General features: G+C 42.5%; 1 protein-coding gene across 2 annotated transcripts in view; it reads left to right on the forward strand.

Annotated features, from left to right (window-relative positions):
• Positions 1-17192, forward strand: part of GLRB (glycine receptor beta) — a 60775-nt gene extending 43583 nt beyond the window's left edge. The window contains exons 8-10 of one of the 2 annotated variants that reach the window (XM_054990603.1): positions 501-653; positions 4168-4460; positions 16356-17192. In XM_054990603.1, the coding sequence (XP_054846578.1) occupies positions 501-653; positions 4168-4460; positions 16356-16652 (743 nt within the window). In that variant the 3' untranslated portion in view covers positions 16653-17192. Of the gene's footprint in view, positions 1-500; positions 3268-4167; positions 4461-16355 lie in introns of those variants that run through there. The other variant, XM_054990602.1, reaches the window with a different exon arrangement.
• The last annotated feature ends 937 nt before the right edge of the window (positions 17193-18129 follow it).

Here is an 18129-nt window from a genome sequence, read left to right on the forward strand (position 1 = left end):
TATTTAGGTTCATTTTGAAAATTCCAATTACTTTTCAAATATGTGACTGTTTTCCAGAAATGTAGAAAAAATAAGTTTGTGCTTACTTTCATATGTGAGTTTTTTCCTCTTCCTTGGCTTCCTCAAACCAGAAAACTTCAGAAACAAATGCCCCACTAAGCAACAACAGGAAGAAAATCTGATTTTTTTTTAAAAAAAATGACTTGCAGATCTATAGATTGATTTGTTAGTTCCTTTTTCTGTCGCTGTTCTGTTTTGGTTGTGCCAGCTCACCTAAATGCTTGAGCAGCGGACACTTCTTGCTGTTCATTCTGGCTCTGAAACAGATTTTGCCTCTAATTAGATCAGGGTCAACCTAATGCCCTTTGAAATAAAATTGAGAAGCCTCTCGAAGACCAACTGTTTGGTGACATTAAAGCATTCCTCTCTCTGAGACCAGGACCTCGTAGAACCATGAGATGTACTTTGTTTCTTCATGAAATGTGTTTATTTCTTCAAAGGTTACTACACATGCATAGAAACCATCTTCACTTTAAGAAGACAAGTTGGCTTTTACATGATGGGTGTTTATGCGCCTACACTGCTAATTGTTGTTCTCTCTTGGCTGTCATTTTGGATCAATCCCGATGCAAGTGCTGCAAGAGTGCCACTGGGTAACCTACATTTATACCTACTGTCAGACACACAGACTCACAGAATGCCATTGATCCATTTCAGTTGCTTCAAGAGCAAGAGTCCCTGGAAGCAACTACATTCCCATTTCATGGTCTTCACTTTCATCCAGACTTCCTCTTTTTCAGTCCTATATATGTCTCCACTTTTTAAAAGGCAAGACCGTAGGCAGGTAGTTCTTGGATCTGCCCAAAAAAAAGGTCCAGAGAAGTGTATGAATGCAACTGTGAGTAGAAATTTGGAAAGGACAAATGTCTGGGGAGAAGTAGAACAACGCATCTTAGGGTCAGGCTAAACAAGATGCCAAGCAAGTGTTCATTAACTTGTCAAGTGACACAATTTTACCTGGAAACTGTAGTTTTCAAAGATGTGGGATCCCCTCACTACTTTCAGTTGTCTCTGCTGGCTGCTCGTCCCCCCCCCCCCTTCTCCCACTCTCTGGCTGCTATTGCTGCTGGGGACAATGATGAAACTTTGCTTGGGACTCAAACTAGACAATAATATAGGGAGATCTGTGAGATCTCCTTCATGAAAAAAAAAAACCTTTGAAGCAACCATTTGAGGTTGCTAATTTGATTGTAGTGATAGAGGACCTGCAAACCTTTCCTGCTGTATTATTTCCCCAAACTAAATTTCTGTCCCCTGGTCTTGCTCCTAGTTCTCTGAGGGAAAATCAGACAAGTACGCACGCCCACACACATGTACCAGCACAGGACCATGCAGTTTCTTTTAAGTAACAACAAAAGTGAACTGTTATCATGGGGCTCCTGATTTCATTTCGCTCTTTGTTGTGCTTGAGATAAAACTTTAAAAAAATAATAATATAATAATAACAACATTAGATTTATATATCACCCTTCAGGACAACTTAATGCCCACTCAAAGTATGTTATTATTATCCCCACAACAAAACATCCTGTGAGGTGGGTGGGGCTGAGAGAGCTCTGAGAAGCTGGGATTGACCCAAGGTCACCAAGCTGGCTTCAAGTGGAGGAGTGGGGAATCAAACCCAGTTCTCCAGATTAGAGTCCCGTGCTCTTAACCACTGCACCAAACTGGCTCTCACACCAAACTGGCAAAAAAGATCTGGCAACTAGCTTACCTTTGTAATGTGTTTAAACAGTAGATTCCACCCAGAGTGTGGGGGCAGGAAGGGAGGGAACTAGTCCATCCTCTCCCCATTGAGATCGCTAAGAAAATAAGTGCCAAGTTTCATCATTGCCCCTAGCAGTAATCGCAGCCAGAGCACAGGGGTGTGGGTAGGGGGCTGGCGAGCTGGAAGCAGCCAGTAGAGATGGTAGAGGGCAGTGAGGGAATTCTCCCCCGGCAATCCCACATGGTTCTGTCTTTGAAAACTATGGTTCTCAGTTAAAAATTTATCACTTGACCCATTAATGAACATTTGTTTGGCGTCTCATTTAGCCTGACCCTTAGTTAAGTAAAGTATTGGGTATATGGGCTTGGCTGCTCTATAATTTGGTAATACATGGGCAGTGGTGGTGAAATTCTGGGACTCTACTTCCATTTACAGATTTGAGGTCCAAGAATAGTACCTCAAGAGTATTCAAGAGAATTATGCTTAGCAGTCTCTTGCAAGAGATTGCGCTGTGGATCTGCATGATTGTGAAGCAGCCCTTACCATAACTCTGGGTGGGATCTAAGGACTCCCTTTTGCTTCTCCTTCCATGAGAGGATGATTCTTCACTTAGCAGGAGAAATACTTGGCTTCAGGGTCAGCCATGATTTTGTGCCTTGCCAAGAGGGAGGAGGTCACGGTCTAGAGCGCATTGGGACAGATCCCTTCCTTTTCTAGGTAAAGGAGTTGCATTGGGTTTGGTTGTTTCATTATGGCTACCAGACCTGGCCTGCTCCATCCTTACTCCAATGTCTGGAAGGCATGGACTCTCAGTTTTCTGAACCTTTTATTTATCATACTGACAAGTGTTACCTCATGTGAGAGGCCTTCTTAGCTAAAATCTCCCCTTCTAATTCCGTTGTGTTCACAGAAACATATTCTCTGGGCTTCGCTGGGCCGTTATAATCTTAGTTTCAGAGCAAAGAGGCTGCTTCATGAAATACGTCTTTTCCCTCCCTCAGTCAAATTACATACTTCCTTCTTATGTATTTCAAGTCTTATGTATTGTAAGACCTGATTCCCTTCTATCACTCTGGGATTCAAGAAAAATGGAAACTAACAGCAGGCCACTGTGACCTTAGCTGCCCTGCCAAACAATGCAATGAAAGCCGAACTGTCTTCTTTTTTTCAGTCAATGGATTTTAGAAGTTACTTGTCAAACTTTAATAGCTATGAACTTCAGATATTGTCTGATTAAGGAATATGGCCATCCAAAGAGTATACTATCAAAGGGAGGCATTTGTTGAACACCGTACATAGTTTTAAAGGTAGTAAAATGAATATCCAGTTCACAGTGATAGACTCTCCAGGTTGTTGTGGGATGTATACAATTACTGCACATCTGGCATGTAGACAACCAATTTGATTGCTACGTTCCCTGCAGGAAAATCAGGAGCAGAGATAGCCACCTGTCTGCCATTCAGTTGCTGTATCACTTCTCGTTTTTGTGACATCTTAAACACCATTTCATTGATGTTTTAAAAATGCATGGGAAGAACTGGTGCTCATCAACAAGAAGGACATAAGGGTTCCGTAAGAAACAGAGGTGGGCAGAAAAAAGATAGCCATCTTAACTAAGGATCTTGTTTGAATTGATCGACATATGTCCTCCAACGGCCTGAACTAATTTCTGAGCTGTCATCTTGAGTTCTATTGAACATATGCAGTAAGTATTTGCCGGGTTCCAGATGCCCTCTGGTATCTTCCCCCCCCTCCCCAGTAATCATGCCACCCATTCCCCTGCAAGTTTACGAGGTGGTGAGGGAGAAAGCAGCATTCAGAAAGGCAGTCTCATTAGTCCAAAGATGGATGTTAGTCCAAGGATCCAGCCAACTTGGATGATCCCACTTCAGAATATTGGTGGGGGAATGTATGCCCGAGTGCTCCTTTCTGTAAAGAAAAAAGCTCTATATGTAGAAAGCTATCTTTTCAGGTTAGGATGTATCAACTACTTCTACCTCTTCATCATCAGGGAGTGTTTTTTTAGAAAACATTCACTCTCTTTGGATGAATTCTGTAGTGATATTCTTAGATAAAATGTCTCCCCCTCCTTTGATTACTATCCTCATCTTAAAATTATACCTTCTGAGCAGCAGTGAAATCATGTAACGTATGTGTTCAGAATTGCTATGCATTGCTCTGTGTAACTGATTCCATAATTCATCATATACATTCATACTCATTTCCTGCACTAACATGTGTGGTGGTACATCAACCAGTTCTGTTCCTTTTTTAGGAAATGCCGTTTAAAACCTGGCAGCTTAAATGTGTGAGAGGTAGCAGAGGGGAAAAGGGTTAGCAACGCAGGAAGGTTTCCATTACTTAACACACTGACGGATTTCTCCTCCCCCCGCCCCCAGGTATTTTTTCAGTGCTCAGCTTGGCATCTGAATGTACAACTCTTGCTGCTGAACTCCCCAAAGTTTCCTATGTGAAGGCCTTAGACGTGTGGCTGATTGCGTGCCTTCTCTTTGGGTTTGCTTCTCTGGTTGAGTATGCTGTGGTTCAAGTCATGCTGAACAACCCCAAGAGGATTGAAGCTGAAAAGGCAAAGATTGCAAAGGCAGAGCAAGCCGAAGGGAAAGGTGGAAATGCTGCCAAGAAGAATACGGTGAATGGTACGGGCACTCCTGTTCACATCAGCACTTTACAGGTCAGTGCCCTTGGGTGATTCGGGCGTTCATGAGTTCAGAAGGAGACCGTGCTAAGCAGCACAGGTAGTTTTAGGTATATACAACATTTTTCAAGTTGTTTGGGATGCTGCGAAAAAGCATGTTTGAAGCAGCTATCTACAAGGCTAGGGACATGTTTGAATTTAGGGACATTTAGGGACATGTTTGAATTTAGAGACCTGCTGTTTCAACCCCCACTTCAGTTTCATTTCTCCCTTTTGTGAATCAAACCCATGATTCTTCCTTTTTGTGCCATTTCTTAGACCGATCTTTCCCATGTAAATGAACACTGCTTTCAGCATTATTTGTGTGTCAATAAATCAGCACTATACATCATCTGTGTAAGTGATGTGCACTGCAAATATAAATATGGTACAAATCACATCCAGAAATTATACAGCGTGCACATGCAATAAGCTGAATCTATAAAACCGGCAGCAAGAAGTAGATATCCAAAACTGTTGACAAAAGTATAAACCAAGCTAGGAACCCTTTGCTCATTCCTGGGATAGAGAGGAAGATGGCAGTGGTCCGACCCCTCTACCAGATCCTAATGGCTATCGAAATAGCGCGATTTGGTACCAACAATATACTATAGTAGTTGAGATTCCCAAAGGGGAGGGGCCGTGGCTCAATGGCAGAACATCTACTAGGCATGCAAAATGTCTCCGGTTCAGTCCATGGCTTCATTTATGATATGAAAGATGTCTACTTGATGGAATTCACACCAGATATCTCTGCTGCAGCTCCTTTTGCCATCTCCTACCTGATCTTCCCTTCTCTTTGTGAGCCATGACTCACAAAAGTTCATATTGAAAATGTTTTTAAGGGGCCTCTGGACTATTGTTGTATTTTGTTCCAACAGACTAATGTACTCTCTACCTGAAACCCTGGAGAGTTGCTTCCTAGTAGGGTAGATAGTACTGGCCTTGATAGACCAATGGTCTGACTCAGTAGAAGGCAGCTTCTTGAGATCGTGTGGAAGTCCCTACACATGTGCATGCGAGTGTGCATGTGTGCACACACGTGATTAAGATGAGTTTTATGCCTTGCCACAATCTGTGATTTAAAACCTGAGATCCCTGGATATCTTCTGTTCCTTTTCAGCATCATTGGCATTAACTCCATGGTCCCATTCTCTTTGCCTTTCTCCCTTCTACTTTTTATTCTGAACCCTAGTCTGGACTTAAAAATTTTTTGTGGTTTAAAAAACAGTTCAGCAGGGAGGAGGAAGCTGGTTCAATAGAGAAAAGAAGCAGGAATATGTTTTTCTTCTGTCTTGCTCCTCTTCTGTCACTGAGCTCAGCTGAGCCCATACCATACTGCTGAATTGGCTTGAAAATTTGGGCTGGTGACATTTTTTGTTGAGTACTATGCTTGTCTGCTCCCTGTTATTTCTGTGATTTTTCCCTTCAACTTGTTTAGCCGATAGTAACTATTTACTTGCTCTCCTGGACAGAAGTCGCATCTAAAGTAATGCCACAGCCTATGCAGAGATTTATGGCATGTTTATGATGCTTCATTGAGAACAAAGCCACATATGCACTCGGACTCTGTTCTCCCCAGCTCATCTTGTACCATGTCTTGTAAATATCTCCCAAACATCTAAGTTATAGGTCATCACTTAGAATCAGCATAAAACTGTCTTAGACATAACCAGGGCCTCCAGATCTGTGGTCAACAGTTTTAGATTTCTATTGTGGTGCATTTCAAACCACCTTGTGGAGCAGCTGTTGGTTCCATTGGGAAATCACATTACTTAGGTGGCTGAATGCAGTTTTTGCAATAGCAGCTCCATGAGGCAGGTTCAGGCTGCAGAAACAGTGCAAGGGGAGTAAGATGAAGCTGCTTCTCTCCGTAGGTCCATGATCACAAGTAGAAAAGGACTGGCGTATATCTAGGAGGTACAAAATTTCCATTGCATGTGTGATAGAAATTCTAGTATCATCAACCAAAAAAACCCACAAGGACTTCCTAACATGTAGTGAGACTTTAGTGTTCCTTAGTATTTCTGTATGACTTTCCTCTTGGTCCTGCCTTGGATTCCTGATAGGTTGGCTACAGAATTTCACTCTGAAATTCTGTATTATTGGGACTTGTTCCTCCAGCTGTCCACAGCGCAGTGCTGACACCCAAAACAGACGCAAAGAACTCAGTCCCCTGCTAGTCGTTCTTAGTTCTCAATCAGTGTGACCATGAGCCCATACCACTGACCAGGACAAACATACATTAGGTCTTTATTTAATGAATTTGGTTTATCATCTGTATTGCTACATTTTTTCCTTACCAAAGTTTTTTACGTGTAGCAAAATTTTGGTTCCAGCATTAAGATTTCCCCACATTTCTTGTGTGGTAGACTACATTAATAATCCATGACTGGTAAGGTTGAAATGGAGGAGTCATCCCTCAGTTTTTATAGTGAGTGATTTCTTGTTTTTTCTCCATCGTCTTCAGATTAAACAGTATCAAAAGTTTAAGCAATCTGGAATCATTTAAGTGTTTGTAGTTTTTGTGCTGTATTTTGTGTTTTTAATTTTCATCTATCTATTGGGGTATTGAAGGGGTCTTTACTGTGGTAAGCTGATGGTCTAATGTCTTTGAAGTTATGTTTCTGTGTTGTGTGATGAAAGAGGTGGGTGTGTATATGTGTGCATAGATGTGCTTTTTAAAAAATGTAACATGTAAAGTGAATTGGGGGGGGATTCTTTCTCATTTTTTCATTTCTCAAAACTGGTAATGTACAACATGGAGGCACCATTTTAAAACCCAAAGAGCAAAATCTGCTTGAATGCAGATAGATAGATAGATAGATAGATAGATAGATAGATAGATAGATAGATAGATAGATAGATAGATAGATAGATAGATAGATAGATAGATAGATAGATAGATAGATAGATAGATAGATAGATAGATAGATAGATAGATAGATAGATAGATAGATAGATAGATAGGGGGAATCTTTGCTTCATAGCAACAGAATGAGTCCGCAATTAGGGCTGGAGCATCAGCAGCCGTGGAATATTGCAGCCCTTAGTTAGTACACATTGAAGAAGGAAGTAAACTTTGTCCATTTCCCTTGTGGTAAGCTGATGGTCTGTATTCATCTCTGAGAATTCTCTTTTCTGCTTCCCGGTGGCCAAAGCAGCAATAATAGCAAAATGAGTTGTAAAAACAGATGTTCCATTTTCCTTGAAGCCTCCCATAGTCAGAATATTGAGCCACATCTTCACAGAGAGTCACTTATTCATCCTCTGTCTTTACACTGACCAGGGAAAAGCTGACCTTAGCATAATGTGAAATATAACAAATATTTATTAAATTAGAATATTGCTGTTTCCTCTTCAGAATCCTGCTTAATTAAAGCAATGTAACAATATTAAAAAAAGCCATTAAAATGAGCCATTGGACATAAACAGCTTGAAACAGAAGGAGGCCATTTAAAAAACTGTTAAGACTAAGGCCTGGGCAGAAAGGCATGTTTTCACCTGGCACCTAAAGAAAGTAAAGTAGGCACCAGGCGATCCTTAAGCGGGAGGGCATTCCAGAGGTGAGGTGCTGCCACAGAAAATGTCCTGTCTCACATCGAAAGCAGGAGTGCAGAGAGCAGGACTTGAGAGGCAGATCTTAATTGGGAGACCAGATAGTACAGAAAGAGACCATCTTTCAGGCCCTGTGCCATTTAGGGCCTTGAAAGTAAGAATCAGCACTTTGAATTCTGCCCAGAAACAGATAAGTTATCAGTGCTGATCTTGCAGCACAAGGGTGATAAAATCCCTATAATTATCCCCTGACAATAGCTTGACTGCCACATTTTGAACCAATTGAAGCTTCCAGACCATTTTCAAAGGCAGTTCTTATACAGCACATTAAAGTAATCTAACTTGGATGTGATCAGAGCATGGATCACTATGGCCAGATTGTGCTGTTGTAGCTGGTAATCCAACTGGAGCAGATAAAAGGCACTATGTGCCTCAGAGGAGACTTGAGCCTTCAACCATAGACCCAGAATCCAGTAGTACACATAAGCTATGAACCTGCTCCTTCAAAGGATGTGCAGTCCCCACCAGGACAGGCTGGCTCCCCAGTCCCTGAACAGCACTCACCAGAAGCACCCCAATCTTGTCTGGACTGAGCTTCAGTTTATTAGCCCGTTTCCATCCCCTTACCTTATCCAAGCACCTAATCGGGACTTTCGCAGACTACTTGGCTTAGAGGTTAAGGAGAAATAGATCTGGCTGTCAGCGGCATATTAGTTATACCTCACTGCAGATCCCTGGTTGATGTCTCCCAGATGTTTCATGTAGATGTTAAACAGCATGGGAGGCAAGGTGGAATCCTGTGGGACCCCATAGCATAAATGCCATAGGGCCAAGGAACAATCCTCCAGCAACACCTTCTGGAATAGTTTTTTCAAGTAAGAGAGGAACCACCGAAGCACAGTATTTTCTATGCCCAAGCCAGCCAGCCTTCCCAGAAGGATGCTATAGTTGATGGTGTAGTGGTTTGGTGTAGTGGTTAAGAGCATGGGACTCTAAACTGGAGCACAGAGTTTGATTCCCCACTCTTCCACTTAAAGCCAGCTTGGTGACCTTGGGTGAGTCGCAGTTCTCTGGAGCTCTCTCAGCCCCACTCACCTCACAAGGTGTTTGTTGTGGGGATAATAATAACATACTTTGTAAACCACTTTGAGTGGACGTTAAGTTGTCCTGAAGGGCGGTATATAAATCAAATGCTGTTGTTGTCGTTATGGAAAGCTGCTGAGATGTCCAGGAGAATCAACAGAGAGACACGCTCCCTGTCATTCTCCCAGTGAAGGTCATCAGTCAGGGCAACCAAGGCTGTTTCTGACTCCAAACCAAGCCTGTTTCCACATTTAAATGGGTCTAGATAATCTGTCTCTTCCAAGACTGACTGAATGTGTGTAGCCACAAGCTGCTCAAACACCTTGCCTAACAATGGGATGTTAGCAACTGGGCGGTGCTCGTGTAGGTTGTTTGGGTCCAGAGATGGCTTCTTCAGGAAGGGTTTCATAACCACCTCTTTCAACTAGTCAGACACCCTCCCACAGAGAGGCATTTATTGACTCTAGGCTCAATCAACTAACCCATCCTGGAATGATAATATTAGCCATGAGGAGCAAGGGGGCAAGCCCGGATGTGACTAGCTGCGCACTTCAAACCACCTTGTTCACTTCACCAGGCCTCACCCACTGGAAGACATTCATACAGCAAAGACCAGACTGCACTCCAGTGGCTTCCTGAGATTGAACCAATCCAACTGCGGTGTGTTAAGCTGTGGCGAATGTGAGCAATTTTATCTGGAAAATGTAATGCGAAGGAATCACAGTAGATGGTTGTGTTTTCCAAGTTAACATTCTCTGGGGATTGAGATAAGAATCTCTTTGCCACCTGGAAAATTCTGCCGGATGGCATTGTGCAGATGCAACGGTGGCAAAGAAGTGATCTCGCCTCACTGCCACAGAGGAGGCATGATAATATGCTCTCACCTGTGTTTGGTTGCATTTGCTTCAAGTTTTTCTCCGCTTATGCTCTAACCATCTGCCCAGCTGTTTCATTGTCTGAAGTTCTTCAGTAAACCAAAGGACATGCTGGACTCCATGGAAAGAGAGAGGGTACTCAGAACAGAACTAATTGTGTTCACAGCATGGGTCGTATCCAAATTCCACAGGTCAACCAGGTCTGCAACAGGAACACCCAAGTCCCCAAGAAACATCAGAAAACCCTTTGGGTCCATCAGCCTTGTGGGGGAGGGGACCATCCTAATCCCCTCCCCCACCTTTGTGAAGCTTCTGAATGTCCATGGGTGTAAATCTCACCAGGTAATGGTTGGTCCCTGAGAAGGGCAGAGTGGAGAATTCCCCCATTACCAAACCATATACCTTATCCCCAGATAAAGCCAAATCAAGTATATGACTTGTTGTATGCACAGGTACTAGAATTCCTCTTTCCGACCACCCTCAGCTTCTTACATCTTCTGTAACCCAACTGTTCCTCTTCCCATTTTCAACCATTACTCTCTTGTATCACTGCCCCTAATGGAGCAGAGGAGGAATTCAAGCACCAGAAGAGAAGGAAAGAAAGGTTTATTATTCTATTCAAGCTTAACAAGTGAATATAAGTGGGATATCTCAGAACTGGAGAAAACAAGGTTATATAACTGTATAATAGAATACACTCATAGCCTTGTTCTTATGCTCAGAAGGTAACTGTAAAACTGTTGCTAAGCAGTAAAAGAATCATGCAAAACTGGGTTAATGATCTGAAAAAATTATAAGTGTGTATAGCTGCTGATGCTTCGTTCCAGCATTTTCATGGAAAATGTATAACTATAGTTGTGCTCCAGTGCTAGATTTCTACTAAGAAACAAATTGCCGTCTTGCACCCTCTAGTGATTCTTTGTGGTATCAGCAGTATCTGTCAGGAAATCCCTTTGGCCCTGCTGTTTCAATATGTACAAAAGATCACACAGATAGGTCACACTTAGTGGAACAGAAAGGCACATCTTTAAAGGTTCCACTTGATCTGACAATCTGCAGCTACTGAGACACTCTTCAGTTTAAAAGTTTTTTAAAAGCAGTATAGGTTTATGAATTTAAAGGGTACCAGAATTCTTGTGGCATATCAGCTACCCTTCTAGAAATAAAAATATATGGGTTAGATCCATAGAAGCTGTAAGGCACAGAACTTGGAGTGCAGGTCCAGAGTCCCATCCCAGTGACCCCAAATATATAGCTCCTGTCTTCACCTGTGTGTGTATGTGTGGTCTTGGGTGTTATTTCATGTTAGAATGGGATGCAGAAAGTCTTTTTTATGTCAAAGAAAGATTTAGGATAAGAGAGTAATTGCATCAAATGTGTTGGAGTTCAATTGACAGCCTTTGGCCCTTTTTCTACTGCAGTATTTCTAACTTCAAGGCCTATTTCCTATAATCAGTACTTTGGGGCTATATTCCACATCTGAATGCATGCAAAGTGGCACGTACATGATTTAAATCATGAGATGTTGTTTACTATATTTATAAGCTGCTTTCTTTCCACTAAGAATATTCTACATACAAGAGAAATATAATACAATTCTAAAACTGAATTTCCAAAACAATGAACCAAGACATTACTAAAAAAAAGAGAGTTTAAAATCATATATTAAAACAAAAATAGCAATAAATGACAGATTAGACTAAATTGGACCTGGTGCCTGTGTATAAATTTGCAGGGTTGGGTTCTGATGGGTACTTCCTTGCTTCAGAGTAGGGCTGTGCGCTTCGGGTTTTGCTTCGGGTAGTTACCCGAAACAACCCGATTCAGAATGCTTCAGTATTCCCCGAAGTGGGGCCAGCACCAAAGCAAAGCTTTCCGAAGCATTTGGAAATGCTTTGGAAAGCTCCGGGGCTTGTTTAAAGGGCCCCACCACTGCTTGCAAGCAGCGGCGGGGCCCTTTCAACATTAGCCCCCCACCTCCCCCGCCACCTACCTTGCGGTGGCTCCAGACCGGCTCCTCTGCTGCCACCACGCTGCCGCCCGAGCCTGCAGGGTGGTGGGGAAGGCCGGAGCCACCTCCTCCGGCCCTTCCTGCCCCTCAAATGGAAGGAAGGGCCGGAGGAGGAGGAGAAAGCCCTTCCTGCCTCTCAAATGGCTGCCGTGGTGCCGGCTCGCCGCGGCCATTTGAGGGGCAGGAAGGGCCGGAGGAGGCGGCTCTGGCCTTCCCCACCACCCCACTGGCTTGGGTGGCAGCGTGGCGGCAGCAGAGGAGCTGGCTGGCTCCAGGCCATGCAGCCTTGTGCTGCTGCCGCCGCCGCTCAGCTGATAACCCAGGTAAGTGGGTGGAGATTGGAGGGATCTCCCCAGGGTTGGGTGGGGGGTGGAGGGGTCTCCCTGGCGGGGTGGGGGGGTCTCCCCGGGGGGGGGGTAGAGGAGTTGCCCCAGGGAGAGTGGGGGGGGGAGTTCCCCCCCTTGCTGCAGTATGCTCCGAATCTTCATGGAGCATACCAAAGCGATTCCTGAACCCCAAATTTTGGGGCATTCCCCTAATTCGGGGTATTCCGAATCGGGGAATACCGAATCTACCCACCTGTGCACAGCCCTACTTCAGAGTTCTCAGAGCAAACTGCTGTCATTTTACAGCATGCAAGTGAGGGAGCCAGACCCTACCTGTGTTGTCCCACTTTCTGTCTCGACTATAACCTTGTGATGTTTGTTTGTATTTTTGATAGCCAGTCCTCTGAATTGTTCCTGGTAACTAATGGATATTTTCTTAAAATGTTTACCCTGCTCTTCTTCCTCAAAGGACCCTCAAAGCAGCTATTGGGAATTTTTTAAATCCACGAGGGTCTTTAATTTCAGATTCATTTGCATGGTCAGGCAATGCTGTCCTCATAATAAAGGAGAAACCGCCAGGCTGATCAAAGGGAAAGGGAGTGTTCCAGTCTGTTGCCAACCAGAATGGTGGCAACAAGTACCATAAATGATTCATCTGGAGGAATATTTGGAGCTGGCAGAAGGGAAGGCAGTAAAAAGGGGTGAGGGTGCATAGATCTATGTGCCATCCCTTCCAGAGTCATAAGTAGAATCCTCACCTGCTCCCTCCAGCTTCCATGACAAGATTCATTAGGCATCCCAGTCCTTTCCAAACTATTTAAAGTTTTGAAGGTAAAAACCAGCTGGTGCAGCCAAGAATGATGTCTGTCAAAAATGTTCTCCCTGTTGTTGACTCATGTTATAAAACGGACTACTACATTTTGCCCAGATGTGTCTGCAGAGTCCTCATGCTCATCACCTTACATCATGTAATACAGAATATAATTAAGTTGTCAATCTGTGAATTTACCAAGGCATAGATGAAGATTACAGTCTCTGTGTTTGGGAGCAGTGCTAGTCTTTCAGGTGTAATTTTTTAAACACCCTTTTGGCTATAACAAGTATCTGGTCTTCTGATTGGACATGCGGTACAGTTTTGCCATACCTCCATCTCCTAACTGTAGGGGGAATAAACTTTGATATTCATGGCTGAGATGTTGCCATATTACAACCCATAAATGCAAATTACAAGATGCTAAAGCATTTTTTTGCAAAATGTTTGAAAGAGAAACAGAAATGGAGCTATGCATCCACCCCCTTTAAAGCTGTAGCAATTCATTGTGTAATTTCTGGGAAAGATTACATTGTTAGTGTTGGCAAATCTTTCTGGATTTGAAAAGTCACGTTTTCAGCATGCCCCCATTTATAGATACTCTCCCACACGTCTAATATGCAGATACCTGAAGTGAGCAGTTCCGAGGATAATCATGACTTTGGCATATATGCATAGCTGTCTGAAGATGATTTCAACTCCTCTGTAAATAGTGCCAAAAGAGAAATACGATATTTCTTGTTCTTTTAAACTTCATCTGATAAATTCCCACATTTGTGCTTCTCTGGTTTTAAGTTTTTGATCATTGCTGCTGCCCATTCATATTTCAAGGGGGCATTTTGGGCTGCAGTGGGAAGGGGGATATGAGAAAATCATGTTCTGTGGGTGGAAATCCTGCCATATGAAGAAATATTCTGGTGGTTCCAAGTCCTTAGGTCCAGCCCAACTAGTGCTAGTCATGACTATGAATACATTCCTAGCTTCACTTACGTAAGAGTAAGCTCTAGAAAACATAATGTTCATTTCAAAACGCGTCTGTCTATCTATCCTATCCTATCGATCTATTTGGTGCCTTTCCATCCAAGTAGCAAGTACATTCGCCAAGGCAATAAACTGCAAAATATTTCAACATTCAAACATTTTAAAATAAATAAAGTACTTAAACAATTCAACAAAATATATAAATACATAAATGGAGTGTGCATCCCAAAAAGATTTGGGATTCCCGAAGCAGGAAAAAAAATTAGGAAAACCCAAATCTCAAAATAACAAGCCACTGTGAGTTTGGGTATTTAAACCGCTTCAGAATTACTAGGGAAGATTCGACCATTGTTTCCAATGGGAAACACTGCTCCCATCTATCTAGGGACCGGGGGGGGGGATTTTCTTCCCTAATCCAAATTTGCAGGGGACCTTCCCCTAACCCTCCTCTCTCACACACCCCAAGTTTTAGAAAGATTGAACTTTGGGGGACCATGTTATGGCCTCCCCAAAGAAGGTGCCCCTATCCACTGCCAATCTCCATTGTTCCCTATGAGGAAAATGGGGGGAGGGGTTCCTAGGTGGCTGGGGGGGGTGGCATTTTGCAAGCAAAATGCACCAAACCTGCAGGGGACCCTCTCCTAACCCCCCTCTCATGACTACCCAAGTTTCAGGGAGATCAGACTTCAGGGGGCTGTTATGCCCCCCACAAAGGTGCCCCTAAATTTTTCTTAGTGGATTCTCTGGTGTGAAGGTTGGTCCTCATAGGAAACAATGGAGATTGGCGGTGGATGGGGGCACTTCCCCCCACTCTCAAGTCTTTCTGAAACTTGGAGGTCTTGAGAGAATAGGTAGGAGTAGGTCTGCAAATTTGGTGCATTTTGCTTGCAAAATGCCCCCCCAGCCACCTAGAAAGCCCCACTAGCAGCGGAAGCACTGTTTCCTCTTGGCGTTCCCTAGGAATGGCAAGGGAAAGACTGCTTCCACACTACTGTAAGTTTAATGAAGCATTCCAAAGCACTTCAGTAAATTTTGCTTCGGCATTCCTGAATTGCTTCAGCAATGCTGAGGCTGATTCGAGAATGCCAAAACATCCCAAATTGGGCCTGATCTGGGTTAAAAACTCAGATCTAGAAGCCGAAGTGCACATCCCGATACACAAACACACCTATTAATACAACCAGGGAGGATGGCCAATAACAGTTACTGGGGATATGCAAAGCAAACAAAAAGTCCTCACCTCCTGGTGGAAGATAGCAGTAGAGGGGACTGATGATATGGGATACGGAAAGGAATGGAACTTTAGTTAGGATGAAGACAAAAATCATTTTCAGTGAAAAAGGTTTAAACGTATTTGCTGTCTTGATAAAACAAATGCCTTGAAAGGCAGCATTCTTCTTCCACTATACGTAAAATGTTACATTTGTCTTTTACCTTTGGTCACAACTAAGGATAGTTTGAATGGTTCCGATATGATACAGGGGCCTCTCCAACATCCTCCCAGCAATGTGGGTGGGAGCTTCTTATCCATGAGTTGATCCTGTGCTGCTGAAGTCTGCAACTACATGATTGAACCACATGAGCAGGACTGAACATAAACCCAATAAATCAACATCTCATTGGGAGAGAATGTGCTGATACAATGGTCAGGGGTAGGAGGACCACACAACCACCCTTATGTATGTGGTTAAGTAATTTGGGTATATATGAGATCCTCCCATGATACATAGTCCCAGCAATACATCTGGGGACTTTTGAGGGAAGCAAAACAAGTTCAGCTAAGACTACAGAATTTGGCACGTGGCTGTTTCTCACACATCTCTAGGTGTCACCCTGTTTACTTAAAGTGAAATTCACATAAGCCTTCTGGCAAAATGAACCCTTTAAATAAAGTCCAGATTGGTATGGTGGGGAAACTTGAGTTTCTTCAGCAGGGAACTTTGTGATCTCAGACCAGTAGTTAACTATTCTAGACCTACCATAGAAGAATTGTGTGCTACTCAGATATATCAATTCACCCAGCTATATATCATAGTCATAAGACTATCTTAATCTGAGATGGATTCACCATGATATAACTGTCTAATCATGCCTAAGGAGTTTGGTTAAGAAACGATCCTTGCAAAAATAATGACAAGAGAATGTGTGTGCAAGTGGACATATAACTGTTTTGTGCATTCTCAGTGAGATACCTAGTGCTTGAAAATGAAATGCTTGAGTACTGTGTCATTTCTGAAACTTTCACAGGTTGGAGAGACTCGATGTAAAAAAGTTTGCACTTCGAAATCTGATCTGCGATCCAATGACTTCAGCATTGTGGGAAGTTTGCCAAGAGATTTTGAACTGTCCAACTATGACTGTTACGGAAAGCCCATTGAAGTCAACAATGGGCTTGGAAAATCGCAGGCAAAGAACAACAAGAAGCCTCCTCCTCCCAAGCCTGTCATCCCGTCAGCTGCGAAACGGATCGATCTTTATGCAAGAGCACTGTTTCCATTTACCTTCCTGTTCTTCAATGTCATATACTGGTCCGTATATTTATGATAAACTCCTTAATTTTTTTTTTTTAAGTACGTGCAATATTTTCCATTTCATTACATCATGAAGGCCAGTCTGCAAAAATTATTTGCATTTGCAAAACAATATATTGCATATTAGATGCCGTGCAATTGTAATGGAACAAAAACTGGCATCATGGTTTTGAATGAAAGCATGACACTGCAATGTCTGTGCTCAAACCAAGTGTTGTATATACATGTACAGCATACATCCTGCTTTAGGAATATATGAAGGATAATGCATACTACGTTACTGAAGCTGGACAACAATCCCTGTGAACATAACCAAGAGTTAAAAGTGTTTCTGACGATGAAACTGATGTGCACGCTCAGTATCAGTAAGATCAATATTCTAGTCTATGTAGTATTTAAAAGTTCTCCTTATGACTTTCAAAGCAAAGACCCATCTTGTTCATGTATAAATTTAGATGGCACTGTGGAAGAACCAGCTGATGTTGTAATTCAAGTTATTTAGACTTTGTAAATGGGCAAAGTATATATTAAGCTGATCTTGTCTATGTGGAAAATAAAGATCAGAGAATTTACAAAATCAGATCATTTATTAAAATGCATTCTTTGTTTCTGCCAAAAAAAAAGGTGATGTGCTACCAAATACGTTAAGACTAAATTCTGACCCTGCTGCATGGTTTAATGTTTAATTGTTTGAGCTTTGAAATAGTACAGAACTATCCTGTCTATAATAAACAAAAACAATCAAAGCCAAGGTCCAAATCCCTTAAAATGCCACAGGTAATGTAGAACAATCTGAAATCTATTGAGTATCCTCTGCAGTTTTTATGTCTCTAAACCGTGACCAAACCATGTCATATGGGACAATAGAGCCCTCCAGTTTTCCTAGGTTCCCAAAGATACCTTCCAAAGAAAGATCCTAACAGTTAAAATGACTCGTGCAAGCAACCAATATTCTTGTCCACAGATCAGTTCTCTACACCAAAGTTTGATAATAGACAGGGAAGTCTAGGGAAAATGTTTTCAGTGATATGGGTCTGCAGATCTGTAATTTCAACCAACAAACCGACCAATCAAGGTTTTATTGCATAGCTATATTGAAATTTATCTCCTCAGAACTGCTGCTGTTCAGAACAAAAGTAATGGGGTGAACAATCATTGTTAACTGGATCACAGATTATTGAGGGTTGTAGAGTAAAATCATGTTGTAAAGGTTTATTGCTAAATATTAAGCTTAATTTGGACTCCAATCATATTGGGACTGATGTACAGTCTTGGGCACAGCAGGATATTGCATGCATGCTGTTTGTTTAGAAGACACATGATTTCTAGTGACAGCGTACTCATGCAAAGAGTTCTCTCTCCATATGCATTTCTGATAGCTCAAAAAAGAGGGGAATTTGGGTTCCATTCTCAGTATTTATAGAAGATCCATCTAGCCCAGAAATGCAATGAACAGATATTTTCCGAGCTCCTGCTTGTTTTGTGATGTG

Source organism: Eublepharis macularius, chromosome 10, assembly GCF_028583425.1.
Source record: "Eublepharis macularius isolate TG4126 chromosome 10, MPM_Emac_v1.0, whole genome shotgun sequence".
NCBI classification, from domain to species: Eukaryota; Metazoa; Chordata; class Lepidosauria; order Squamata; family Eublepharidae; genus Eublepharis; species Eublepharis macularius.